Raw genomic sequence first — 27,986 nt, forward strand, 5'->3', positions numbered from 1 at the left:
GAGATCAGAGGGCGGTGTGAAAACTGCTTGCTTTGTTAAATGAAGCCCCCTGGGGTTGTCTTTAGGTTGAAACTAATTCTCACTGGGTTTACCACCCACTGCTGTCTGTACTGTTCACATATATCTGTCTTGTGTTGGAAGAGCAGCACAAAGGGATCTTACAAAACACATATAAGCCTGCGGTAAAGGACCAATGGACAGGGATTACGTCTTGACATTGACTATCCTTTCTCAGAGGAACTTCACCAAATATCATTACACAGACAATGAGAGGAAAGGTGATATGTGAGCCTGGAGCAGAACCAACTTTAATATGCCGTCAACTATTCATAGAGGAGGCACAGGCATGACACACCTATTCCCCATGGACTTACTATATAGAAGCCATGATTTTATCAGAGGCTCACATTTCATATCAGAAGACTCTTTCAGTTTCACAGCATGTGGTTCTATTGTCATCATCAGAATTGATTGCTGTATTGCTTTCTTTTCTTTTCTTTTCTTTTTTTTTTTTTTTAACCAAAAACAGCTTAAATGTAAAATAATCTTCTAGCCAAAAAAAAAAAAAAAAAAAAAAAAAAAAATTGTGGTAATCTGAGACAGAATCTTTAAGGATTGTAGTGTCAGTTGGCATAGAAAAGAAAAAAGAAAAAAATGAGGTAAGAAATTAAAAATGAGGAGCGATATAAGAACAAAAGCAACTAAAGTTGACAAATATCTAAACCTGAAACATTTGCACAAGTGGAGAACAGTCACAAAGTCAGTGAACTGACTCAGTTAATATCTAAAGTTTGCATTAGCCACCACATGCTACTGGTCATACCAGACCAAGACGGACTGTAGCAGCAAAACCCCTGCTTGAATATATGGTGGGTATGTTTAATTGCCTATGAATTGAACTTTTAATGTATAAGAGCAATAACGTATGTTTTTCCCCTTTCAAGAGTCTTATGTTTTGCTTTAAAATACTTGCTCTATTAGTTGGTAGTAGGTGCACTTGCTTCAGGCTGTAGCTGGTTTAAAGCCCTTGAAAACTGGGTATTTGTAACAATAAATATTCAAGACTAATAAAAAGAATTCTGGTTAGTATAATATAAAATTAAAAAACTCATTTGCTCCATCAGGTCTGCCTGGCTGGGTTGTTAAAATAAAAAGATGACTCCATCAGCTCTCATCAGATGCAAATCCTGATTGGTTCATGGAAGTTTGTGACCAACTGAGCTCAGCCCACTTGAAACCAGACAAAAACACAAATAGGCTGGAGAAAGCTCTACTGTGTGAAATAAACAGAAGTGTTCTAATTTTGGCAGCACACGTTCTGTGTGTGGATGACCTCACCATTCAAAGCAGGAAGCTGATTGAAAAAAAATAGGCTTTAAGGTGCACAAATTCACAAAAAATACTGCTGAGTCACCACTCAACTCTGACACAACACAATTTGAATTTGAACATTTATTTCTATAAAAGTTTTTTTTTTATTTTTTTTTTTTGACAAGTTATGAACTTGAATTACATGCTTACAAAGTGCCCACTGTTGTTCATTTCCCATTTACTGTCGCTGGCAGAAACCACTGTTCACAGGTAGGATATTTTAAGAATATGAGAGGCATCACCATTGAAAACATTATCAGAGTAATCAGATCAGAGGCTCAGAGGAAGCTTTGCATATTTTCCACAGAACCCCCTTTGGTCCATGACAGCACAAACATTTTCAGGGGAATGACTCTTTTCAGGCATTAATGCCTTCATTATCTGTTTTATCATCATCTTCATCAGTAGTTGGTGCAGCGCAGGTATGACCGGTAGATGGTTTGGTCTATCCATCGGCGGAATTTGGACACAGCCGTGTAGACTCCTGGAAACTTAGCATCACCGCAGCCATTGCCCCAGGAGACCACGCCATAGACACGCCCCCCACACACCAGCGGCCCCCCAGAGTCTCCCTGCAAGGAAAGACCACACCTTCCATCAGTCGTCCTGCCACGATGTACTTCATGACAAAACAAATGATCTGAGTTTCTCATAGTTTACTGGAAAGCTGTTTTAACGTCTTTGGTTGGTGTTATAGGACTTCTGTACTGTAGATTTGTCAAGAAATTAATTTGACAATAGTCAATTACGAGATGTGGCAGTGACACAGAAGCTCTGTAAAATCACTGTGAGATCAGACACTTCTTCACAAAAGAGACCATCTGAAATTCACATGTAAAACAGGCGTGTGACACACTGAAAATTTACAGTATATGTCATGTGAATTTTTATCACATGTGACATGTCCAAAGACAACATAATAAAAGAAAAGAAATAAAAAGGCCAACAGTGGCAGGAGAAACAAAACTGTGTTCTCAGGATCAGGATGGTTGGATTCACCAGATCTCTTGCTGCCACTTTGAAATGCCAGCACACAAAGTTGCCGACTGCAGGGTTAATTATAGCACATTTAAATTAGTCATTTAGCTCATTGCCTTAGGCAAAATATAGCCTACTGGTATATCACACATTGAATTTTATGTAATTCTCCTCTCACAATAAAGGCACGGACAGAATCATGTAGCAAATAAACAAATCAGAGTCTGCTAGTGTCTGCGGCTACGAATGACTGTACTTCAAAATCACTGCAGTGTCTTCAGCCCTGATGCTATTTCAGGGATGCTTTGCTATCTCTTCTGTAACTATCATAACTAATACAATTCCTGAGGGTGGACTGCCACCTCTGCTTAATAAAAGGTTGTAGCTGAACCAGCACTGACAAGATGAACTCTATCCTCACACTGTCAGAGGGATGAGCTTCCCAAAACTGTGTTATTGTTTCGCTTAATGTGACCTGATGAAAGGAGGATGACCCTGTGTTATTTGATATACACTGGGAATCAAGGCCAGTACCACGGAGAATTGATTATTTCAAAATGGATTTAGTGGCTTTTCAAAGATCAAGTGATCATGTTTGTCACAATGGGGCAGATTGGACATTAATGTACAACACCCAGTTACCTCACAGCTGTCTGAAATAATTGCTCCATGTCAATGGAAGGAGGTCGAATAGCTTTCATCCCCTCGTACCTTGCATGCATCTTTTCCTCCAGTCCTGTAGCCAGCACAGATCATGTTTGCTGTGATGTTTCCATTAAAGGACTCGCTGCTGTTACACCTTGCCGTAGAAACAATGGGCACTGTGACTGTCCTCAGGGTGAAGGGGGCCTGGCCTCCACCCATACTGTTGTAGCCCCACCCAGACACCCGACACACCAAGCCCTCGACCACTCCTGTCCCCTGCCTGGGCAGAGGCGCCAGCGACACGTATTTGTTCAGCACCATGGGGGCTCGCAACTGGACAGAAAAATAAAAGAAGTCCAAATATAACATGTTATCTTGATACTCAGTGAAGTTTCACTCAATCAGTATTTCATATTTCAACAATGGATCAATGAGAAAAGGGTTTGTAGTTACAAACCAGCATAAAATCGTAATCAAACCCTGCAGTCCCCATTGCCTCTACCAAGCCTTTAATTCTATTTTTGTGCTGTTGTTTTTGTTGTACAGCCCACAAGCTCTGCTCTCATCAATCCCATTTGAATTTTGGAGTGAAAAATCTCTGATAAACTCACTGTACACCACCTGCCCTGCAACAAACAGCAGGCGGACAAGGTTAGCGACCAGCTGGTGACGAAAGTGGGCAAGACTGCTAATGTTTTTCTGTGTCTGCTGGGTTTAAAGAGGCAATCCTCCGCTAACACGTCCACCATATCGACTTTAGGTGACAGTGTGCCAGTGTTGTGTGCAGAAGGGAATCAAAATAGAGTCCTTTATTGACGCAGAAAGACAAATATTGCAGATTTCTTTACAGGACATAAAATATATATTACAGTGTGTTTTAATACACTGCTTTTCCTATTGAGAGGTGAAGAATAAAATCTGCTTCATTCTATGACCTCAGCTGGTTACTGAGCTTGAGTCATTTGGATAATATAAATGGTGTGATAGACATTTTTTTTTCACTGAGATATAGAGTGACACAAATTATCGTCCCACCTCTGAGTATAAATAGAAATAAAGTAAAGAAGCAGAATTCCTCTTAATGCTCTCCTCTCTGTATATCTGCATAATTATTACCCGTGTGCACTTACATCAAAGTATTGACATAATCTTTACACAGTTAGTGATAAGAGGACAGTGAACGTCTCATGTTGAAAGTTCAAGACATCATAAACATGTGAAATAATTCAACAAAGCACAAAAACACAAACTGTAGCTCTTTAAATTTACCCAGTGACAAAACACGTCCAAATTTATGCAACAACACTCAATAATCAACGCACTTTAAATGTTACGCTCGAGACAACGTTGCTGTTTTTTTCACGGTGCCTGCTGTACCTTAATGAGCATGATGTCAGCATTGTTGGTGCTCCTGTTGTAGAGGGGGTGGGTGACCAGCCTGTGGGGTTTGGCGTACTGCTCAGTGCCCTCAAAGGTGTTTACGATGTAGTCGCCCGCCACTATCATCATGTGCTCTGGCCTAAAAAAACAAGTCATTTCCATTTCACATCACGTTTATCAACAAATATAACACCGAAAAGATCGTGGCTTTGAGATCTGATCATTACAAACAAAATCAGCACAGGCCTATTATATACATTACAATAAGAGTCACCATGATCATGATTTATCAGCCTGCCAATTCATATTTGTGACAACACTTTTAGTAATTTAGCTGGACTGAATAGTTTGTCAATAGGCAGGGACGGTAGGAGTGATGGGACATGGCACACATGAGAAAAGATGACCAGAATTCAAAGTCACAGCGCAGAGTGAGAACACGGGCCACCATAAAGCCAGAAGTGTGTGCCAGGGAACAATGGCTCACTGTGTGCAGGCAGGGCTGGGACAGTATAACAGAAATACGGCCAATTTCCTGGATCCAGACAAGATCACACTTCACTCACTCACACACACACACACACACACACACACACACACACACACACACACACACACACACACACACACACATACCGATGATGTGCCAAGGTCAGCTGACTCGACCGCATCTGGGTGCTGTTTGACTTCCCAGTGGCCTGCATACAGGTTTACTTTGCGTCATGATCAAGCGGCATCGTTTTGACATTACCTACCCGTAGAATGGATGTTTGCTTTTTGGCATCTGTTGGGACCATCTGCTCACAATATAAAATCATGCCAAGTTAGCTTCTACACACTGACTTCTACAGAGTCCACTGAAAGAACATCAGAAGAATGTCATTGCCATTACCTTGAGTTCAAACACAGCTGTCAGGTCGCATTTTAGATTTATAAGGGAAGAAGTATTTAAAGGAAATTTATTCAGGAAGTAGAAAAACAGCCTTGATTCTTGCTCGTTCCCTTGATTGGTTAGTTTGGGGTTAATAAAAGCAAAGGTTGTAGAACAAGAGTCTACAGCCATGCTAGCGGCTCTTTGAGGCTGTAGTGTTAGATGCTAATGTCAGTATGCCAATGCTAACATGCAATTAGCTGGTATTATGTTTACAATCATCTTAAGGTGCCAGAGAATGCAAGAGCACAGCTAAAAGCTTTAACATAAAGAAGCATGTAACTGTCCCAACATGGCAATCATGACAGAATGGATTTGTAAGTTTTCACCCAACAGTAACAGCAAGAAGCCTCAACAACTTACATCAACAACTTATTGGTGACATTCTTACCCAATGTTACAGTGCGCTGCGGTCAGCACCCAGTACCTGTGAACCAGTGATCCACCACAGAAGTGTTGGCCCCTGGTGCTCTGCAGTGACACAATGTATTTGATGGAGTTGGGTGCAGCGGTGTGACCACCTACTATACGGCCCTGCATGAGCACATGGCCTGTATGGAAGGAGAAAAATGTACAGGATAAGGTGTGGTTCCTTCATGTTTTCATCTCATCTACTAATACCAAAAACATCCTGCATTTATAGATGGTAGAAGCTCCACGGGTATGGATTTCAATCACACTTAAAAAGTCTATCTTATAAAACATGGAGAGCCTTTGGTGAACAAAAGAGAAACATGAAAAGTGAGGCCCTCCTTATCCCCTCTTCAAGCCTAACAAGAAGTGGTTTTCTGTCACCTGGGAGGCCACAGCGTAATGAAGGTAATCCAATCTAACCTGACCTCCGAGTGTCACTGCCTCACTCTGGGCTCTGAAACCATAGAGTGGGGGCTCTTCCTGCCTGCCTTATGCAACAGCTTAACTACTGTACTTTGGCTTAGGGCTATACAAAACACAATGGGAACAGTAAAGACTATTTCATGGAAATATCTACAACTCCACCGCATAACCATGGCTGGAAATACATTTTTTTGCTGAACACTTGTTGAAGAGTAATCACAAACTAACCTGCTGATGGTGGGAGGTATTGGAACATAATCGAAAGGAATAGTTTAATTTTTTAATTTAATAACATTTTTGGGGAATTAGTCTCTTTATTACCACAATCTCTTGAATTTCTTGAATCTGTACAAACACAAGTATAAAAATGACAATTCACCATTTTACAGGGGTGATGTGCTAGTTCAGTTGTCAGACAACCAGAGCACTCTCCAGGAGGTTAGTCTGACGAAATACCCCTCTGTGAAATGTAACTAAACAAACCTGCTTATTTATGAGCTTTAGAGGTGCTGGTAGACAGATTTGGACTGAGCTAGCTGTCTCCCCAGTTTCCAGTCTTTGTGCTGAGCTACGCTAATCGGCTGCTGGCATGATCTTCTCATCTAACTCTCAGCAAGAACATGAACATGCACATTTTAAAACTGAGTTAAATCGTAACATATTTTGGTCACAAACCTTTTTAAACATTTACTCACTGTGCACAGTCATGAGGTCCAGTAGCACACAACTCAAACACATGAGCAGGCTCATCATAGCTGTGGAGGTCTCAGGCCGTTATCCTACACCATACCAGCAGCTGAACCACTGCAGTGAGACAACCACTGTCCTCTGCACCTGTCTGTCCAGCCTGGACATCCACCCCTCCGGAAACAGAAGGAGTCAGTCACACCAACCTTTATCCTCCAGTTTCCTGAAAAAAAAAAAAAAAAAAGTTCTCAGTTTCATCCTTCATCGTGACATGCGGCACCACGGTCCAACACTGTCGCATTGATTGAGAAGGAAAGAGAGTAACAAAGTTCACCTTCAGAAGCTGCCCAGCACCCCCCTGCCATCCCAGCATCGCAACTCTTTCTCCTGACCCTCCTGACTTGTGGAAAGGCCTTACATTGTTGCCATGGCAACACAGGGTACTGTGGCGAGCAGGTTCATCTATACTGTATCAGCACGCTCTGTCTGTGTCATCATCCAGGCTTATCCGTGCTGAAATGTTTCAATAGCCTACTGTGTGTGTGCATGAGTGTGCGTGCGTGCGTGTGTTTGTGTGTGTGTGTGTGTGTGTGTGTGTGCGCTGCTTTGTTTTGTAGCTGTGGGGAGATTCACGTCTGAGTCAAGACAACACTGAGTTTTTCTACGCGGCCGAGACACACAGCTGTTCCTCTGTATGAGTATGAATCATCCGTCACTATTGAATCCGTGTCTGCAATGATAACTCATCATTATCAGCCAGATCATCATCATCATCATCATCATCATCATCATCAGCCTTCTGGCAAGTCAGCATCATCCACAGCATGACAGGAGAATCTCGCCTGACCTCCTCTTGTCCCACATTTAGAGCGAGCTGAATAATTGATGTCTCACGCGGTGGAGGGAGAGACGGCTTTGTGCGGCCTCCCGCTGTCGGGTGTTTCCTGGACCAGCACTCAGCCCGGCGTCTCAGACAATCACCTCAAACATAAGACTAGGTTTTTTTTTTCTATTTCAGAAATACAGACAGAGCAAACATGACTCACACAGATATTTTTTAAACACTGCAAATATTTAACCTGAACTTGGTCTTACAATATGAGGACATTCAGCCAGCATATTTTCTCACTTACCCCGACTGACCACGCATACAGATTTCACATTGTTTGGCCAGGATATTTATGCCTGCTCTTTGTGCCTCTTATGAAATGTGACTTTTAAAACTTCTGCTTAGCTGATTAGCCACAGTGATGGGGACACTGTTTCTGGGAAGACATGTCACTTGCAGCTAGAGATCCACCTGATTAGCTTTAGTGTAGTTTTATTTACTTTCACATCTATTTAACATATTACTTTATGTTGTGTCTCTGCTTCATGTCTGTGACGTCTGATCGATGTCTGATTGCTGTAAACTTTATTGGCTACCTTTACTTTTTAAAGGAATAGTTTAATATTTTGGGGAATGTGCACATTTGGTTTTTTGAGAGACGAGAAGATTGATACTACTCTCTCCATGGATTGTTATTGATCTTCTCATCTGAAAACTTACTTCCCAAAATGTCAGACTATTCCATTAAAAGTAGTTTTTTAAGGCTGTGAGGTGGGATGATGATATCATGGTACGTACCGTGAGATGATATTTGCCAAAAATCTGAGAGCTAGCAATATGATTTATACAGAGGTATATTTAATACCTCAGAATATATCCATCCTTAGCAATCAAAATATTATATATATTATATTATATTGATTTTAGCCTTGATGCACCTTGATTTGTCTTTCAACTGATTTTCCAGAAAATGTACCTTTTCATGATATATATCAACACAAAAATATAAAGTAAAATATTGCCCACTTCTGCTTTGAGCACCACAATATTCCATTTTGTGTGTGATATTTCATTCACTTCAATTGTTTGAGTAAAGGCAGAAATCCCAGAGACAGATATCTAGAAAGCAAGAGGTAAATGAGAATGTTTTTTTGTAATTTAGATAAACTGAGCCTTTACACACGCTGTTAAAAATATATATATATCTGTGCTGGCTGAGCTCAAACTTTCACAAGATTAAAATACTTTATTAACATGCAACCATAACTTAGTGTGTATTTGTCAACGAAGACTCTCAACTCAGTGTGAATATATATAGATAGACAAAACAAACAGACACAGTTAGAGACAAATTCAGTTTTTTAATGTTAACATAAGAGTCCGCACGAGGCAAACAACATTTTAGGGACACTTATTCCTCTCAGACTCATCACTCATACATCTTTACTGCTCATGCAGTTCTGTGCTAGGCATCTGCCTCATGCACATATACACACACACACACACACACACACACACACACACACACAAAAGCATCCAGTTTGCAATCTCAGCTTTGCACCTGAGGCAAAGCGCAGGAGCACACTATCACCTTTCACCCTAACAGTTGGAATGACACCTTGGGGAGTGTAGACTGTATGGAGGCTATGAGTTACAAACCAAAAGGTCCTGTGTGTGGGAACTGAGAACTGGAAAAAAACAGCAGGTAACCCAAATGATAGTGACTGAGGAGAAGAGAGAGACTGGGACTTGCTTTGATCGTTTACCTATAAGTCAAAAACAGACGTACAAAAGACACGCTGGACTCAGTTCAACTCAACAGAATCAGAAAAAGTTCTGCCTTGTTCAAGTGATGAATGAATGCTGTTATGTCCTGCGATGCCTCAGGTTGACAGGCTACTAGACAGTAAATATATCAAACTCAGACGTCATATGAGCCAACATGTCTTTTGTCATTTCTCTGGCTCGTTGGGTTTCATCTCCATAAAGCTTCACTTTGTCTCCACCACAGGACAATAGGCTGGATCTGTGACAACAAAGGCCTTCGGAAGAGAGGCGGAATGAAAGAGAAGTTTTTTTTTTCCTGGTCATGTACTAGGTCACATTATGTATGAGAGACAGATGTATGGCGGACAATGGCAGGGAACAATGAGAGTGAGAGTGGTTACGATATAAAAGACGCCTGACACTTCTCAAGCTTTACTTTATGTCTCGGTATGAGAGGAGTGTGTGAGAGTGTGTGTGTCCGTGTGTGGATGCTGCACTTGGACTGTTTTCTCACTTGACTCTCGGATAAGGTGAGACAGCTTTGTATTGAATGGATTTCAGCTCGATTATGTGCTGCTGTCAATTAGCTATGGACTAAGGGCATCAAGAGAACCAGCTGGAGTTTTATCAGCGATTTGTTGGAATGAGTCAGACGAAGCATGCAATTAGTTGTAAGTTTAGTTTATTTCTGTGTGACTATGAAGAAGCAGTGCAATGAACAGGAAGTCTCCTATTTATACTTCATTTCCAACTATGCTATAAATGTGAACTACTGAGCAAAGATGATCTTACATGTAGAAGTTCTTGTCTCAGTGCACAAAGTTCATGTTTGACCTCATCAGCTTCATTGATTTTTGTAAATATCTGCTTATTCTGAAGACTGGGAAAGTTGTGGAATGCTCCAAAAACACCTGTTTGGAACATTCCACAGGTAAACAGGTTGATTGGTTACAGGTGATAGTATCATGATTGGGTATGAAAGGGGCATCCTGGAAAGACTCAGTCATTCACAAGCGAGGATGGAGAGAGGTTCACCACTTTGTGAACACATTATTGTATGAAGGATATTACTACATGGACTCAGAAACACTTTGTGAAAGTGTTGGTTTGTTTGCAAATGATTGCATTCTGCTCTATTTATGTTTGTCACAGTGTCCCAGCTTTTCTGTAATAAGAGTTGTACATGAGCTAAGAACCTTTTCTGGGCTGAACTGCCTCTTCAGGATGACTGTGGATCTTCATGTGTTATCTATCCTGTGTCTGCATCAATCCTCTATCATCAACCAGTAACCAAAAGAAACAAAGAATTAGTGGACATTTGGTTTGGGGCTAAGACTTGAACCTGCTGCACTGATTTGTCCTGCTGGGATCCCACAGAAGAAAAGCACTGTTTGTGCAGGAGTGAACACATTTATGCTGCTAAATGACCTTAGATGTAAGTTACTCTTGAATTTTGACATTTACTACTTTTGGTTATTGTCGTTGATAATACAGGATACTTTCAAAGTAAACAAAGAGTTCAATAGAATGTAGTATGTAATATAAATTAAAATGTGACACAAGTCAGTGATATCTTTCCCTCTGCTCTTCACCTGTTTGTAGTCAGTGATACTGACCACCTCTATTCTCTCTTTTATTTTGGTAGCTATTAAGATGAACCTGGCTCCATCCTGTCAGCTCTCACTGCTCCTTCTGCTTGTTCTAACCCTAACAAGTAGGTATATACCGTCTTATTTACATTGAAACCTTCAATCACACAGGACTGACTTCATGTAACTCTAAGCAAAAAATAAAAGCAGAAAGCTTATTTCATGTTGAAGAATAGATCAATATTTCATGTCTGAATTCAACCCTCTCTGCTCTAAGGTGTGCAGGGGCAGAGAATCATCGGGGGTGCAGTGGTAGAACCCTACTCCATCAAGTATCAGGCCTCCCTGCTCTTCATGAAAAACCACTTCTGTGGAGGCACCCTCATCCACCCGCAGTGGGTGGTGTCTGCCGCCCACTGCTGGAGGCCGTAAGTTACTGCAGTTTTACGCCTGTGGCACTCTCACTCGGGCCGGTTTAACTGAATATCCATGGCAGCACTGCTGCACCTTGCCTTTGACTCTTTGACCATCGTGTGACTTTGACAGAAGTGCTGGATCTGTGCTGATGAGCTCTCCCTTCTCCTTTGCTCACTCTGTTTGTTTAGAAGTCACATGATCCAAGTGGTCCTGAGTGAGCACATCATCACAAACGTGGAGGGCTTTGAGCAGAGGTTCAATGTCTCCTTAGTGGTCAGGCATTACCAGTACAGAGACTGGACGCTTGACAATGACATCATGCTGCTCAAGGTAAGGGACAACTGTAGGATATGACAGGTTTTGAAGCACCATGATAAATATGCAATAAACTGTGCAAGCTCTTGAAGTTATACAGCTGTACCAGTGTTCACATTTCTAAATGATGTTTCATCTATCATGTTTCATACTTGAGCTGCTTCTCAACGGACTCCATGTGTCGCATTATGGTACTTAACACGTATGCAAGTCATATATTTTTGTACTAAATTCTACTCAAAGGGGGTACTCCATAAAGTTTCCATAAAGTTGGAAAACTAACAAGAGACAGATTTGTAAAAGAATTGTCAAAATCAAAGTAGGAGGGACTGACATATTCTGAGTTTAGGTGCTTAGTATGGGTAAAACTCCAGTAAAGCTGAGTCACACATTTGCCATAATGCAACTCAATAGTATCTTTCGTTGGCCTTTGTGTTTCAAACTCCACACCTAAAGGCTGAAACACAGGGCATCTGTTATAGCCAGAAATGAAAGCATTCACTCCCTCACTTAAGAAAGAACAAGGTAACAAACAGTCCTGGATTAAAAATATTACTTGAGTTAATGTACAGAATGTTCTGTATGATCAGGAAACTGTACTAAGTTTCAAATATCAAAAGTTTAAAGTTTTAAGTATCAAATTAAAAGTACTTATTATGTAGAATGGCCCCATCAGAGTTTAGAAATTATAGGATAGTTATCACTGATGTTATAATGCGTGAGAGGAAAATAAGAGGGAGATTTTTAGCAGCTGATAATATCTTTTGTGATAAATAAAATGCCACATATGCTAAATAATCAGGAGCTACAGATGTCAGGTAAAGGCAGTGGAGTAAGAATTACAATATGTTCCTCTGAAATGTAGCGACGTTGAAGTATAGAGCAGACAGCAGTAAGTCCACTGACTTCACGTCAGTCAGTGTGAATACTGACTCACTGCTTTTCATTCTGCAAACTGGCACTGTTGCACAACCTGGCTCTTCACTTTCATTCAAATGAGCATCAGTGTCATTTTGAATTGAGTTCAGTTTCATTTTGAACAATTTAACCACTGAAACACACTACAAATGATCCTTTCTACCTGTTGAACCAGGGACCTGTCACAGCTACATTCAGCCCCTTTACTGAGCAATCTGCCTCCATCTGTTCTCGTTTTAGTCATCGTATTCTGTTTTATACAGTGTTTTATGTCATTTCATGAGTCATCAGTCAACAGCACAGATGGCACAGCTGTCCATTGAGAAGAGCGATAACCGTCTCCACTCACTCCTTTTGTAATGTGAATAGAAAATGCACAGCACTGCCTTCAAAATGAGCTTTTCTGTCCACTGACTCTATGACTCAGTTGGACCGTCCGGCTATCATCAATGCCAGGGTCGAGCCGGCCTCTTTGCCAGACCCGTACTCGCCTCCTTTGGCCGGCCTCACCCGCTGCACAGTGAGCGGCTGGGGTGTGACCTGGCTCAACAGCCACAGACTGTCGCCTGTACTGAGGTCAGTGAACGTGGACATCTTCTCCAACTGCTGGTACTACTACTACTTCAGGATCACAGAGAACATGATCTGTGCGGGCTCTTTCTTTGGTGGGAAAGACTCCTGTCGGGTGAGGCACAAAGTCGTGTGTGTGTGTGTGTGTGTGTGTGTGTGTGTGTGTGTAAATCATTACATTTTATGGTGAATGCTTGTTAGGTGAGTAGTGGTTATGGTTAGCTTAAGCCTCCAGGAAATAAATCTAAGTCATAATATCCCCAAAAGTGACTGAAACAGAGCTGTGCGTGTTTGTGTGTGTGTGTGTGTGTCATGTGATGTAATACTGAAAATTACTAAAGAGCCTATATTGTAACATATAACTTTATTGTTTACGTCAAAAGGTGCACAGACAGCATTAACATTTTGTCACCTTGTAAAGTTGCCAAACGTGTTTATTTCCTATCTGTCAAGCTGTTAGTTTATATCAAAATGTGTCACACCAAACCAACAAGAACCATTAACTTTTTTTTTTTTTTTTTTTTGGATCCTCAGGGGGACTCGGGAGGACCTCTTGTTTGTAACGGTAAATTTGAGGGCATTGTATCTTGGGGCATCGGCTGCGCTTATGCTTACTACCCAGGCGTTTACACCAAGGTCAGAAACTACCTCGGATGGATCAACTGGATCACCCAGAACAGCTAATGAGATTCTTAGTAACAAACTCACTTAAGACTCTACTGTGATGTAGATTTGAATGGATCCTAATGGACCCAGAAGATTTTTTTTTTTTTTTTTTTTGGCTGTCTTTTTTGAGAGAGACGGCTCAGGTAATTTAAAAGAAATAAACAAACAAGTCTGACATTTAAATGTAACTAAATGCACTTTGGTTTTTTTAGACTTATTCTGCTGTTTGTAATGTTTTCCACAAGTGATGTGAAATTATGTCGCACCCATTTCAGGGATCATTTTGGTCTTTGAAGCTCACATTTCTCTGCTGACTCAGAGCTCAATAAAGATGCATATTTTCCCAGACTGTCTCCTCTGTAGCTGATCATCGATCACACCCGAATTTAGAAGGAAGAAAGGCAATCAGGAAAGGCGTGTTCCACAGACTAGTTTAGCCACATAGGTGAGTCGCAGAAACCTGCCTGAACTTCTCTTTAACATCATGTCTGTACAAAAGGAGTAATGGCAACAAAAAACCACTTCCCATTGCCTCATGACCGCGTACTGGTATGCTACCAGGTGATTGGCTGTGACAGCTCCCTCTCCCCCTTCACCCCGTCCCATTCATGTTTAAAGCTGCGTGACAAAAGACTCATTCACTGACTCAAAAGTAGCCTCAACAACTCTAAGAGCAAATATGGACCAAGTCAAGTTCAGAGGGGAGGTGACGAATATGAAGGACCACGGCTCCAGACAATTGTCCCAGGAAACAGTCAAGAGGCTCATCCACCAGTCTCAGGAGGCAAAGAAGAAAGCCTACTGTCCTTACAGCAAATTCAGGGTGGGGGCTGCTCTCCTGACCCTTGACAACTGTGTGTTTACAGGTAAGGCACATGTGAAACTCTTAAGTATTTGGCATGAGGGTGAAACTAAGGTTTAAGATGGACAGGAAAGCAAATTTAATGAACACCTGCTTTTTTGTTGTTAAACTTAAGACTGATTTCTCCATTCTTATCATTTAAGCTGTAAGTTCTTCGCCATCATCAGCAAGAAGATTTTAAAATGTCATATATATCTAAAAGAAAGAATTGTGAAAGTTTAATACATTACACGCAGGGAAGAGATCAGCGCCACAGCTTTACGCAACTTGTGTTGGAGTAGAGTCCTTCCTCGCTGCGTTGTTGTTGTTGTTTGAGATCATTTGAGATGTGGGAGATGTCACAGAATTTCATTTGAAGTGCAAGGAAATTGAACATTAGCTTGATGAGAGATGAATTTTGGCACACTGCGCTAATGATTACCTGAAAACAGGCGGTTCAAATGGCTGGACTCTGTGAGGAAAGGGTAAAGGTTTCATTTCAACATGTCTCTCTACAGCAGCCTGTCTTTAAACCCTCACCAGGAGAAAGCCTCTATCACTCTAAGGAGTTGAGAATAAAATCACATTTCTAAGGATCAACAAATCTTAACTTTCCCATGACTTAAGGTGTGCTTTTGTAATTGCATCACCTGTGTCAACAGCACTGTCCACACAGACAGGGATGTCAAATCATTGTCAACAAAGACACCACTCCCCTATTCATGTTGCTGGACTGTACAAAGCTGAGCGACTCACGTGTCCCTGAGCAGAAAAGTCTGGGGGGGCAAGGGCTGGCAAACAGCTGTGAGTGCAAAGACCGTTTGAGCAACTGTTTGACCAGGACAGAAGAAGTCAACAGAAAGACCCTTTGATGGTGGAAACGCCTCTATTTTCTCACTTTCTTTTTCCTAATTTTCCTTTCAGTAAACTAACTCAACTTTAAGCATCTGTTGACTGTCCTTGTGTTCCTGCAGGCTGCAACGTGGAGAATGCGTGCAACAACCTGGGTCTGTGTGCTGAAAGGACCGCTATCTGCAAGGCAGTGTCAGAAGGCTACACAAATTTCAGGGCCATTGCAATTGCCAGGTGACACCCTCCTCTTGCACAAGCCCACCATCGTCATTCAAGCATACCAAACCATGACTCCCTTTACTTTTTCACTCTCTTGCACGTAACCAAAATTTACCAAACTGAGTCATACTTCCTCTATTGCCTCTCAAGTTTAACAGTTGGTCAATAGTGGAAAAAGCTGTACGTGGGTCTCTGCCAAGCAGCAATCAACATGCTGCGCCTAACCGAGCAGAAGATTTTTTTAATAGCTCTGTGATCATCAAGTGCCTGCAGACATAGCTGAGCATTCAGACCTTTTGTTTCTCAATCACATTTTTCCAAATCTGTTCATTGCAGTGACCTGGATGACGAGTTCATCTCCCCGTGTGGTGGCTGCAGGCAGTTCATGAGAGAGGTAATATCATCTCTGCTGGTCTACTGGTTTCAGGAGCTCTGAGTTTCCAGTCTGTGATGATATATCAAGGTCTCCGCATAGAGCAGTGTGAATGTTTTCGGCTGGTAAACCACTGTACACTGTTTCTTAACTTTCAGCTGTCAGGACTACACACACAACACTGAGCACTGAGGGGGTACTTTGCTAGAGAGTTCACTGACATGCTGTATTTTTTGTCTGTTTGTCATCCTCCTCACAGTTTGGGCTAAACTGGGACGTGTACCTGTCAAAGCCCAGTGGATCGTACCTGAGGATGACCGTGGATGAGCTGCTGCCAGTCTCCTTTGGCCCTGAAGATCTATCCATGAAGAAAGTGTTGAACATTCCTAATGAGGACTGAGCTGAAAATGTGTATTCATGTTTGCTGGTAGCTCCATTTATGATAATTTACGGTATATTTGTTCTTGTATCATCTACTGATTGTGAGCAGTGTCACATATTTAAGTGTATTCCATGTATAGTGTAATTTTAATAAACATATCATCAAGCTAATTGCCAGACAGCTGGAAAATTCACTGTGCCTTCATTAATGATCCATTGACCTTTACATGAACAAACTGAATGCTGTGCTGTTGAAGATAAAGATGTTTCTCAGTTTAAAGAAACGTGAAGGAAAATGACAAAAATCAAGGCAAGTCAAACTTATCTGCACATTTTAATAAATAACGTGTTTTAAAAGGAGTTTCTTTTACTAATTTACACTTCATTTCTCACATTTGGATATGGACACAAATGAAGCTCAAAGGACATACAAGGAAAAAAAAAAGATTATAAGTTACAGTGTACTGCAGTTATTATCTGTTGAGCAGCAAATTATTCCATTACAGAGTCAAAGGAGATGGAGGGAGTGTAACATTTAAGTTAGCAGTGCAAATTCGCTAAACATTTGCTAGTGATTTTAGATTTACTTATTCCATGCATTAACATTTACAGTGGTTTAAGGGCACAGGCTTAAAAAGGGCAAGTATAATAGAGTAGGATTTATTGTTTCTCCCTGATTCAGAAAATTGACAAGAACTAAGAAAAATAAGCGACAAAGGCAGATTTCAACATTTTGGGTACCACTGACCCAAAATGATCAAACTTCATCAGAATTCAAACTTGGCTGGTAGCATGTTCGATGTTAAATCCCTTAGCAGAGCAGAAAAACACCAGGAAGCATCCTATTCAATCCACAACCAGCTTTTTAAACACACACTGTCACGCAGATGGTGTCATGTGAACAAGTTGGTTATTGCTGCTTGCGATGCTGTGAAATTCTCTATGTCTTTAAGCCTGGAATCAATATGGTTGCATCAGATCAAGAATAGCAAACAAGGGTCATTAATAAAGTTTAACGGAAGGCTCCTAAAAGTAAAAAAAAACAAACAAAAAACTGATCCATAAAGTCAGTGCATCAGGCTCAGTTTCCAAGCCTTTATTCATATTGACCCATGTGGAGATCTGATCACACACAGCAGAATCCTCCATCTGACTGACATACTGCCAAAGGTCAAACTCATGTCAACTGGAGGGATGTGTTCAGGCGCAAAGCCAAGTCTAGAGGCTCTTGGTTAGTTCAAACTACTAAGAGCAGGTGGAGGAAAAAAAAAGCTTATTCCTTGCTGTGTGGTTGCACATAATGAATGTACAAAGAGTTAAAAGGAAAGGAAAACAACAAGAACTGGAGTTATGCTGTAACACACACATACATGGGTACACACACACACATACACACACAGCTAGCTACAGCTAACGTCTGTACCATGATGCTTATTAGCTGCTTGTGGGTAATAAAGACAGGCAGTAAAAACACTCACGCACTCACATGTCAGCAAATAAAGCAATGTGAAAATTTGCTCTGCATGCAATCAGAACTCTGTGTGTGTGTGTGTGTGTGTGTGTGTGTGTGCGCTACAGCTTAGACCGACATTTTTAAGAGAACGTCAGGAGAAACTCCATCTGCTCTTGTTGTTTTCTGATAGATTCTCTCCTTTTTCCTCCTTCCGTCTCTGCACAGAGGACATGTATCATACAGCTGAGACTTTGCCTCATTAAGCGCATTTTAAAGGTTTGTGGTAGCAAACTAGTCTAAGCCATCGCTTCCACTGCTCCACACTGCCTGTCAGATAAAAATAAGACATTCTGTAAAGAGGCTGCGACAGCTCAGTGCGGCAGCCTACCTGTCCCAAAGAGATCTTAAATAATATCTTGAAAACTGCAATATCATTGTGCATTTTTCTTGCTAAAGAACTTAATCGGAAGGCAGCATCACAAAGTGTATCCGCTACCCTTTGTACCTCTCTTCACCTGAGCTCAGCTCTCTGTGTTGTTAGTGGCTTCATCAAGGGAGGGCCAAGCGGGGACCTGTAATCGGGGCAGGGTCCCCTCCATTAGCCTCTCCATCCACAGTCCCAGCCTGTCAAGCTTGTGGTGGACTTCTATGCTGGTGGCCCTACTGGAGCCTTTCTTGGGTATGGACGCATCTTCCCTGGAATGGGACCTGGATCGGGAGTGGGAGCTGGATCTGGACCTGGACCTGGACTTTCTCCTGCTGTCAGAGGAGAATGAGGTCTCAGATGAGGAGTCGTTGGGATCGTCCCCTGTGAAGACGGGTCTGAAGAGGCAAAAGTATTTCTTGTGGCCATTGAGGGCCAGGACGTGGCCATTGTAGTCTGAAGACTCCTCGTCCTCGTCCGAGTGGCCCTCGCTGTGCACAGCACCAGAGGCGGAGCGAAGGAGTGAGGGCATCCAGTGGTGGTGCTTATCAGCGTTGAGGAAGGAGAAGTGGAGGGTCTGAGTCCTGTGGTGGGAGAAGGGTTTGGAATTAGACCAAGGACAAGATACATACTGAAAATACATGTATGTACACAGCAAGGTTATATTATTCCATGATACATCATTCCTATCATCATTTACAAGCAAGTTACTGCAATACCCCCTAAAGTGAGCAGTGGCCAGCAGCTCAGGGAGTCCCTGCAGTGCTGACACTTACCCAGAGAATGAAAAAACCTCCTTGGCAAACTTCCTGAGCAGGGCGGTCTTGGAGGCATTGGTGAGCACCAGGACGACGTTGATGTGGCCCGGCCTGAGCTTGACGAGGTTGCTGGTGTACGTGATGTCTGTCAGCTCCGTCACTTCAACAAAGTCCTTCTTCGGAGGACGGCTGCGTGGACCAATGAGAAAGACAGAAAGAGGGAGGGAGGGAGGGAAAGAAACATGGGAATTACATAGAATATACAGTTTATCCCTTTTTTTATGTTTTTATAGCAACCAATAACTCTTTGTATAACTCTATTGTATTTAGACAAATTAAAAAAAACAAACAAACAGAGATTACCCTATAAGCACCACAGAAGAAGAAGGAGAGATTTTCAAATACATTTCTAATAGCTGCAGGCAATTTCCTTTGTGATGAAATCCGTCAAATGCGAGCTTTGTGAGAATGTTAATTATGGCTGTGTGCTATAATTAATATACCTCACATAACCCCTGAGAGGTGTAAGCATACAGCTGCCAAATGTTCCAAATGTCCCCCTCAGTTTATCTCAACACTTGGATTGCTGGTAACATGAAGACAACGTGTTGACAACAAACAGCCAATTAAATGAATCCATAAACAAATTTAAATATTGTTACAGACAAACAGTTTTCTGGCAAACCATTGACACAAGTCTTTACTTTCCTTTCATGGCAGTTTGGACTGTGCTGGTTTATGAAAATATGAATTCATTAACACTATACCACCGAGTCATGTTTAATTATTAATGAGAACATTTCTTGTGGGGCAATGTGTGTGTGTGTGTGTGTGTGTGGGGGTGTGTGTGTGGGGGGGGGGGCTGCTTTGACAACTCAAGGACGCGCTTAAGTTAGAACAAACCTGCCAGTTGGATAAACAGCCATTCAACGGCAAAATAAGTTTGGAAAATAATCATTCGGGCAGCCGGTGTGAGAATTAAAGACACTGTTCTTTGCTGTCCCTGTTTTCTGCCGCTGTGCCTCATACTGCGTTGTGCATGTAAAACAGCCTTTTAGCAGTGGATCCGCTGTGACCTTTGCTCAAAGTATTTTGCATCCATCTTGCGTTCACCTCCTTTCACAACATTACCTCGAGGTGCTGGTTCTACTTGAAGCATCGTCCTCAGTTTGCGGTTGCTCCTTCGGCTTTGTTTTCCGGGGTTTGCTCTCACCTGGCTCACTGAAAATACGCACCGCAGACAAATCATGAGTATGGACGCACCAGGAAGTCAAAACCAGGGATAATGGTGTAGAATTGGGAGACAAATAAAGAAATAACACATTTCTACTGTAGAAAGTGAGACATGTTGACTTAAAGTAATTTCAAGGCAAATGTTTAGGCCTAGGATTAAACTGCATCAGGCTGAAACAAGGTCGCGCCTCTCTCACCTGAAGGCCTGAATGATGACGGTGCCAAAAAGGATAAAGAGAGCTGAGAAGATCAGCGACAGGATGGGCATCATCTCTCGCCTTGAGGAGGGAGGAAAAAATAAATATCAACCAGTAACACTAGCAGTCGCCATGTAGCCTCCATGTGTAGCAGAGGTGGTGCATCACGGCTATAAAAGGACACGCACGTCCCAACAGAGCCCCCATCAGGTAAGTCCAGCAACATCAGGAGCATGATTCAGCTTCTGATACATTTGAAACACATCAGCAATCATCTTTCAGTGCACTAAACGCTGCAGACACTGTGGGTGAGTATTGTCTTACCAGTTGGAGTAGAGAAGGTCATCATATATTTGAAGGATGTAATCATAGGCAGCATTCATCCACTGAATAATAAACATCTGACGGGACAGAAAACAATGATGTTAATACAAAGAAATCTTCAAGTTAAAATATTCACCCTCAGATTTCCCATCAGTCATGGCAGCCTCTGACCCCCGGGGTCTCAAGACTAAGGTGAATGTGCCTCTGCGGTCTCTTACAGGGGCCATCTCGTTGTTGAGTTCTGGCAGGGTGGCGTCTGAGCTCAGGTAGGTGGGGTCTTTCTGAAGGAGCTCCAGCTGTTCGTGAAGCCTGTACTTATCTTCTTCGCTGCCGTTCCAGCCACCGCTCACAGAGCGATACAGGACCTTACCAGCCTGGCTCCGCCTCTCCAGAATCACCACCTGTAAGAACGCACATATCGGTAATCTGACACATATCAAATTCTGTGTGTTTGTGGATATAAAAGATGCAGGTACACATTGTCCTTGATGGTATTTTATACCAGATGACTGAGACTCCTTTTCTATTTTCTTCAGATGGCTTCATTTGTGTCATTCATTTGGCTGTAGGGGCGTGCTAGTGAGTATGTCCACTGATGCATGTGTGTGCACTGTGACTGTATTTCTTGCACTGACCTGAGGTGAGAGTGCAGCCTGATTGTGGAGCAGTGTCTGACAGAGAGGCTGTTGCTGACGCTGGTAGACGTACGCAAACCGCAGCACCTCCTTTTTGTTAGCTGCCGCGAAATCCAAGAAGGCCTTATTGCCTGGGAGAAAAGCTTGGTCCTCCCCTGTGATCAGCAGCACACAGTACCTGCAAACCATACACAGTCAATTCACCTGCTACTTCACCCTAACAACATATCAGTTCACAGCAGCAACATTAGCTTCTAACAGTTGTCATGGTGTTAAAAGTTAATTTTACACCCGTTAGAATTGGCTTAGCTTCTTTTTCTTTCTTTCTTTCTTCCGGGAAGATGCAAAACCTTATTACACAAGAGGTCAATTTCAGCAAGATATTAAGTGCAGCACCATCTGCTCAGAAAATGTCTTACTTCCTCCGTCGGTGGAACTGCTTGACAGGACACAGCTCATCAAAAAGCTGCTGGTTGACCAGCCGTGGCACCTGCAGGAACTTGTTGTTGGAGACAAACTCATCCATGATCTGTCGCTTCATCCCTCTGGCCTGAAAAGGAGAAGGGGCAGAGGGTGTGAAAGGCGTAAAGCAAGAAAAAGTCTGAGCAGAGTAGGTTTCATACAGAAATACCAAACTTGATTCAAGCTTCGCCGTTAAGGCCACCACGCATCAAGTTTAAAACCAGCCAGTGTGTTCTGATACAGCAGGACGGAATGCCTTATTACTGTTAAACTAAGGAAGTGATGGCGTAGGCTGCAAGCCGTGCTGGATGTACCTGGATGATGTCAACAGGCTTCTCCGTGTCCTCTTTAAACAGCAGCATGGTGGGGGCGTACGTGTTTATGTTGAACTGCCGCAGCAGCCGAGTGTTTTGTGCGTCACCCTGGTCCACGTAGCCGAATCGCACGTAGTCTCTGAAGGCAAACGCTGTTAACTGGAGAGTGGAGAGTGGAAAGATGAGAGCCTCCACAATAAACACATTAAAAGAAATAAGAAAAGAAGGCGTAAAAAATAAAGAGTTCAGGGCCGATTGCTGCTTTTATATAAACTCATAAATGTATACACTTTATAGGTAGAACTAAGAAATCTTATTGGCTGAAACTTTGTTCCCATATGTTCCCTAGCCTACATTTATTGGCATTAAGTTATTGAAACAATATTGCCAGCACATTTGCCTGCATTTGACAGGTTAAAAAAGGTACAATTCCATGTAACACAGGATGAAATATCAATTTATTAGTAAACAGAAAGATCACTTCAAGCAGGAAACAGCTGCTCACACAGATGTGTCTGTATTTGCTGTTGGGGTCTCATCTCTCTGCTCTCTATTGGTGTGAGGGTGGAAACCGCTCCAGATCTCACAGAACTCACCAGCTTGAAGAGCCAGACTGAACGCCTCTCTCTGTTTTCCCCTATAACTTTTAGGTATTAGTGCAACGCTGTGTGTGTGTGTGTGTGTGTGTGTGTGTGTAAATGTATTACTTACTTTGTAGAGTAAGGGAACAACAGGAACTTGGTCAAACAAGACAACGCTGGGTTTATTTTCTGCATGCCAGCTATCCAGAAAGGCCAGGTAGTTGTCATCTGTGATCTGGAGAAACAATAACAAATACTTCAAAATATATTCCTGCTAAATTACGACCTGTTTTATGTAGCACCGCTTCACCATTTGTACACTCGATGAGTCATACGTAATCAGACCTACATCTACGGCCCTGTGATTTCCAAATGCAGGACAATTTAAACGGAAAAAAAATCTGGAAAAACAGATTTCATAGGGCCCTTTAAATCTTCAGTCACACTCAGAAGAGAAGAAAAATTGATATTATTCATATATGTTAAAAACAAATCAGATGATCTGTAGGTTATTCCTGATTGGACAGTACTCAAGTGGTAGAAGTGCATTTACGCCTGTTGAGTTTACCTTTTCCACCAGTTTCTGGGGCAGCAGGTCTTCAATGAATTGTCGCAGGTGCTCTCGTACCACCGCCTGATGGAAGAAGGTCACCCTGCCGTTCACCAGCCCGATGATGGAGGGAGCGCGGTGAGCTCCCAGCTGGTTGGCCAGGCGACGCTCGTAACCCAGGTCCACAATGCCAATGCCAACACCTGATGTACCAGTTAAAAAAAAAACAAAAAAACAAAAAAAAAACCTACTGCTATTACACCTGATACAACAGAGCAAAACACAGGGATAAAATACAACCTAAAACTAATTCAGTATTGTGTTATTCCAGTGATTTTGGACAATAAAACCAGCACATATGAGCACAGAGAGGAAAACCACAATTAATGCTCTTTATGCAGCGTCTTGTTCAAATTCACAGATTACTGAGCAGTAAAATAACAGACACAACAAACATGAATCCTATTTCAAAGGGAATTCTCGGTGCAGCTCCTGTCCACTGCAGGCTGTGGGATTTTCACTCCTGTCTTTAAAATTAGCGAGGGACTGCCTAATGGATAGAGTTCATAAAAGATGCATACACCTGTTTTTAGTGTCTCACAGACTCCTGTGGATCAGGACCACTGTATATCACAGCGAAGGAGAAAATAAACCAACGCTGACTCTGACACGGCCAGAGAGAAAAGCTCTGAAACAACGTTTCTTATCTTGATTTTTAACACTTGAACAAGGGGAATATGTTTGAGGCTTGGCATGTGCGACAGTCGAGAGCTGCATGTGCCAGTATTCTTATATGAACAATGGGTCAAATGACTATCTGTAATGTGAGAAGGGTTGCTCATAAGGACAAACCCACAGAAACAAATCACCTGACGGCCAGCGCCTTCAGCTCCACAAAGCTTTTAGGATCTTTCAGCTCCTTGTTTTGCTTTACGGCCTTTGTGGTTCACTCTCGCCACTCTAATCACCCTAATTTCCAGCTGCAGGAGGCAGATGTTTTCAACAAACTCTGAAGCTTTAAACACACACACTGCAGACAAAGTTGACCAATAGCTAACATTGTAGAGCATTTAGTAGCTTTCTGACAGACAGAGAGGTGTTCAGTAATATGTTTGAGCACTGAGGCCATAGTTAGTGATGGTGGTGTAGTCCACCACAACACGATAACATATAAGCATATGAATTAACACTTTTCCCACAATGTCACAAATAACTGAACATTATGAGCTTTGTCGAGATAGATTTTATGGCAGAGCTGCTGTATTGGACTGCAACAGATTGTGCAGGTGTACCTAATAAAGGGGCCACTGAGTGTATTTCTCAGGAGCTGGTGAAGATGAAAACAGCACCAGAAACAGAGTGAGTCTTGGACTTACATTTATCTGGTGGCTAAATACAGTATATATGTACGATATACACTATATGAATATAGATATAAATGTGATCAATCCTTTTTCATCCATAGTGTATAAAGACTCTGCTGGTTGTGAACGGTTATCATGGTACCAAGCTAAGGGTTACATACATAAGGAGGATATTCTTCCACAGCAGGCCACCTAGTTATTACTGATTCCACATGAGACTACATCTAAAGGGCATCGGGAGCTGTGCTTCTAATTAGCAGAATTAACTCAACAACTTTAAATTCATCTCCAGTGCCAGACAACTGTTACAAAGGGTTGAATTCCTCCCTTGGCTTTACAATTTGTTCCCGGAAACCAAGACAAACAAATAAGCCCTAATGAATAATTAAAGAAATGACAGGCTCTCTGCAAAGCATCATAACTCTTAGAATTACATTTGTCCTAATGGTCTGAAACTGAGCAAACATTGTCCTTATGTGTGTATGGAGGGGTGGCAGACTGATGGGAGCCTGGTGACATCACACTTACCCAGTGGCTCCAGCTCCTGCACCGTCTCCTTCCACACAGGCTCAATGTGGATGCATGCAAAGCACCACTCAGAGGTCACTTTGATTAGGTACGGCCTCTTGTGGCTGTCTGGAAGGACGTCGCTGTTAAACTGTGCGTGGTGAAGCAGGTACTTGCTGTCTGCAAAGTCCCTGGACCTGGAGGAGGGTCGGAAGCAAGTCAGTGAGTCTTTTTTTAGACATAACCTACAGGGCGCTGTTGGGACATGACCTGAGAGAAAACTTTCTAAAACTCCAATTGGTTCACTCGTTCTAAATGTTGGTGCACGTGCTCAGTGGCTCTATGAAAAAAACTTATCAAAAAGGACAATTTAGTTAGACATTTAGCTTGTTAAATTTCTTTTTCTCCCTTTTAATCATGATGACTTCCCAAAATCAAAATATAAAGACAAAGACATTAGGCTGATTGTTTTCATTTTAAATCACTAATTTGTAAAATTAAAAGACAAATTCCTCTCTTAGGTGAACAGAGCTCAATTTGATGTCTTTCAATCACTTACTTTGTTTGATTAAAAGGCCAAAAAAATCAAGTATTCCCTTCAGAGTGGCATGAAATAGAGAAAAAGTAAGCAAATTCTCACATCTGATGAGCTCTAGCCAGCAAATGATTGGAATTTGACCAATATGTCGTCTGTTTTCTGGTGACTGATTAGCTGTAGAATGTCCACTGCTGTTTCCACCCCACAGTTGTGTGAGTCCAGACCTCTGAATCTGCTCACTCCACCATGCTGACTGACTCATCTGTCATCATGACATGAAACAGCAGTTTCTTGGTTGAAAAAGCGATAGAGCCAATCAGCGCCACGGGCGGGACTAATGCTGTAATCATGCTGTTGTCCAGCCTTGTCAAGCTGTGTACCAGAGCCAAGGAGGAGTGATAACAACAGTGGTGACTACTATAAACAAGAGCTATCGAGGTTGCTCTGGATCAATTACAAGTATGTCTCTGGTGATTGGTTCAGGAAAACTGAATCCCCCTCCCTCAGAGAAATCTGTCTGCTGTCAGGCAAACACTGCAGGACTTTATCATAAATGTTTGCATGACTGAACTCTAGCTTTGTTTCTTATTATTATCAATAACCAAAAGGCAAACACATGGAAGAGCCCAATGTGCGCCACTCAGCTCAGGACAGCAGCATGCTGGGAAAGAAATATTTGTAAACTTAGTGACGGGAACGTGGAGGAAGAAATGTTTTATCGTAGGAGACAGAGGAAGAGACCTGTTCCCTGATCACACTGGATTTGGTCCCAAAGCCTGCTGGTACTTCAGCCTTGACAATGACACGCAGTGATGATAGATCAAACTGATCTGAACATGAAGTACCTGGGGAAATGGAAAAACGACTCATCGAAGTAGAAGCTGTTGTGGAAGCCGCGGAAAGCGTGATGCTGCGACTGGCCGAAGGGCTGGTTTTCATCCATCTGCCCGTAGCGGTCGAAGTTGGACCTTCGCTCTTCATTAGACAGAATCTGTGGGAGGTGAGACAGGACTATTAATGTTTTAGTGACTGCAGAGGGACCATGAGACAGACACTGAAGCAGACTGAGTGAGCCACGGAGAACACATGATGTCAGCTGGAGCTTGTTTGACATGCAGGACATGACATGTTGTGATGGAGGCTCACCCACCTCGTATGATTTAGAAACCTTGATAAACATGTCCTCAGCTTTGGGGTCCTTGTTCTTGTCTGGATGCCTAAAAAAAGGCGACAGAGCACATCATAAATGTAAAGCACTGCTGGGTCATAGAGGGTTAAACGTGTCCTGGGTTTCACGTTTTAAGTTGGACATCAACAGACACCGGCACAGGTGTCAGATGTGTGCTGCTGACTGAGGGGGTCGGGACGGCCTACGGAGGACTTGATGTCGGTCTGTCACTCACCATTCTTTGGCAAGGTTCTTGTATGCCCTTTTAATTTCTGTTTGACTCGCACTCCTGCTGACGCCAAGGATTTTGTAGGGGTCATATTCGGAGGCTGTTTTCACCAACTGCACACTCAAAATTAGCAGGAAGATGGCGAGAGACACCGAACATGTCCGAGATAGTCGGCTGGCTTTTCTAACCGTCATCGCTCGCCCCTGTCCTCGTCCAACGCTGATGTCAGTAATCTGAAAAGCTGCCCGGTGAAGTATTGTTACAAAGCTACTCTGTACCTGACGGATATATCAAACTAAAAGCTTAACGTTACATGTTTGGGTATGCTGGCTTCTTCAACGTTAAGTACAAACGACATACTGCTACTTTACTACGATGAGGCCATTATTTTCCTAGCTAACGCAAACCGTCAGTCACAACCGGTAATTCTAGCCTAGGCTTCCGGTTACACATTTCAAAATAAAATTCTCCCGACCCGGTCAAAGTTACTGCGGATAATGTATGTTAGGGGGAATTAGCAATGAATTCAAATAAATTACCCCACCATTTGGGCCTATGAAAGTTAAAATACTACTGAAAGACACGTTATTCAAAATGTTACACATAACAGACATGTGAAAAGCCGACTGTTTGTGTCAACAATTTGTGGACACTGGTTAATGAATCCAGAAGCACAGTTTAAA

General features: G+C 42.3%; 4 protein-coding genes across 4 annotated transcripts; 2 read left to right on the forward strand and 2 right to left on the reverse strand.

The window, feature by feature from the left end:
* Positions 1–1,772: 1,772 nt before the first annotated feature.
* LOC143332952 (trypsin) lies at positions 1,773–6,895 on the reverse strand. The gene is made up of 5 exons (XM_076750838.1): positions 6,838–6,895; positions 5,697–5,856; positions 4,372–4,513; positions 3,061–3,327; positions 1,773–1,943 (listed from the first exon to the last, which is right to left on the reverse strand). Exons 1-5 carry the CDS (start codon positions 6,893–6,895, stop codon positions 1,773–1,775), a joined length of 798 nt encoding a protein of 265 aa, XP_076606953.1.
* Positions 6,896–11,078: 4,183 nt separating this feature from the next.
* Positions 11,079–13,918, forward strand: LOC143335485 (serine protease 1-like). Its single transcript, XM_076754956.1, has 5 exons — positions 11,079–11,139; positions 11,292–11,442; positions 11,620–11,761; positions 13,092–13,349; positions 13,769–13,918. Exons 1-5 carry the CDS (start codon positions 11,079–11,081, stop codon positions 13,916–13,918), a joined length of 762 nt encoding a protein of 253 aa, XP_076611071.1.
* A 610-nt stretch (positions 13,919–14,528) lies between these two features.
* Positions 14,529–16,769, forward strand: cdab (cytidine deaminase b). The gene is made up of 4 exons (XM_076754981.1): positions 14,529–14,766; positions 15,716–15,827; positions 16,149–16,206; positions 16,445–16,769. The coding sequence occupies exons 1-4, from the start codon at positions 14,580–14,582 to the stop codon at positions 16,583–16,585; spliced, it is 498 nt and encodes a 165-aa protein (XP_076611096.1). The 5' UTR covers positions 14,529–14,579; the 3' UTR covers positions 16,586–16,769.
* Positions 16,770–16,881: 112 nt separating this feature from the next.
* dnajc16l (DnaJ (Hsp40) homolog, subfamily C, member 16 like) lies at positions 16,882–27,727 on the reverse strand. The gene is made up of 15 exons (XM_076754930.1): positions 27,310–27,727; positions 27,057–27,123; positions 26,752–26,897; positions 25,390–25,565; positions 23,516–23,700; positions 23,078–23,182; positions 22,367–22,525; positions 22,010–22,140; positions 21,591–21,768; positions 21,174–21,356; positions 20,956–21,032; positions 20,632–20,712; positions 20,333–20,422; positions 19,220–19,390; positions 16,882–19,027 (listed from the first exon to the last, which is right to left on the reverse strand). The coding sequence occupies exons 1-15, from the start codon at positions 27,495–27,497 to the stop codon at positions 18,541–18,543; spliced, it is 2,424 nt and encodes an 807-aa protein (XP_076611045.1). The 5' UTR covers positions 27,498–27,727; the 3' UTR covers positions 16,882–18,540.
* Between the last annotated feature and the right edge of the window lie 259 nt (positions 27,728–27,986).

Source organism: Chaetodon auriga, chromosome 2 (assembly GCF_051107435.1).
Source record: "Chaetodon auriga isolate fChaAug3 chromosome 2, fChaAug3.hap1, whole genome shotgun sequence".
Classification (NCBI taxonomy): Eukaryota; Metazoa; Chordata; class Actinopteri; order Chaetodontiformes; family Chaetodontidae; genus Chaetodon; species Chaetodon auriga.

Coding starts and splice junctions, on each gene's coding strand:
- LOC143332952 (XM_076750838.1), bottom strand. CDS start 6,895: ATGATGAGCCTGCTCATGTGTTTGAGTTGTGTGCTACTGGACCTCATG. Junction 5,857..6,837: donor GGACCTCATGACTGTGCACA/GTGAGTAAATGT, acceptor CCTTCCATACAG/GCCATGTGCTCATGCAGGGC. Junction 4,514..5,696: donor GCAGCGCACTGTAACATTGG/GTAAGAATGTCA, acceptor TTGTTTTTTTAG/GCCAGAGCACATGATGATAG.
- LOC143335485 (XM_076754956.1), top strand. CDS start 11,079: ATGAACCTGGCTCCATCCTGTCAGCTCTCACTGCTCCTTCTGCTTGTT. Junction 11,443..11,619: donor GCCGCCCACTGCTGGAGGCC/GTAAGTTACTGC, acceptor CTGTTTGTTTAG/AAGTCACATGATCCAAGTGG. Junction 13,350..13,768: donor GTGGGAAAGACTCCTGTCGG/GTGAGGCACAAA, acceptor TTGGATCCTCAG/GGGGACTCGGGAGGACCTCT.
- cdab (XM_076754981.1), top strand. CDS start 14,580: ATGGACCAAGTCAAGTTCAGAGGGGAGGTGACGAATATGAAGGACCAC. Junction 15,828..16,148: donor AGGGCCATTGCAATTGCCAG/GTGACACCCTCC, acceptor TGTTCATTGCAG/TGACCTGGATGACGAGTTCA. Junction 16,207..16,444: donor GCAGGCAGTTCATGAGAGAG/GTAATATCATCT, acceptor TCCTCCTCACAG/TTTGGGCTAAACTGGGACGT.
- dnajc16l (XM_076754930.1), bottom strand. CDS start 27,497: ATGACGGTTAGAAAAGCCAGCCGACTATCTCGGACATGTTCGGTGTCT. Junction 25,566..26,751: donor TCGTTTTTCCATTTCCCCAG/GTACTTCATGTT, acceptor ACCCTCCTCCAG/GTCCAGGGACTTTGCAGACA. Junction 19,391..20,332: donor AGTAGAACCAGCACCTCGAG/GTAATGTTGTGA, acceptor TGGTCCACGCAG/CCGTCCTCCGAAGAAGGACT.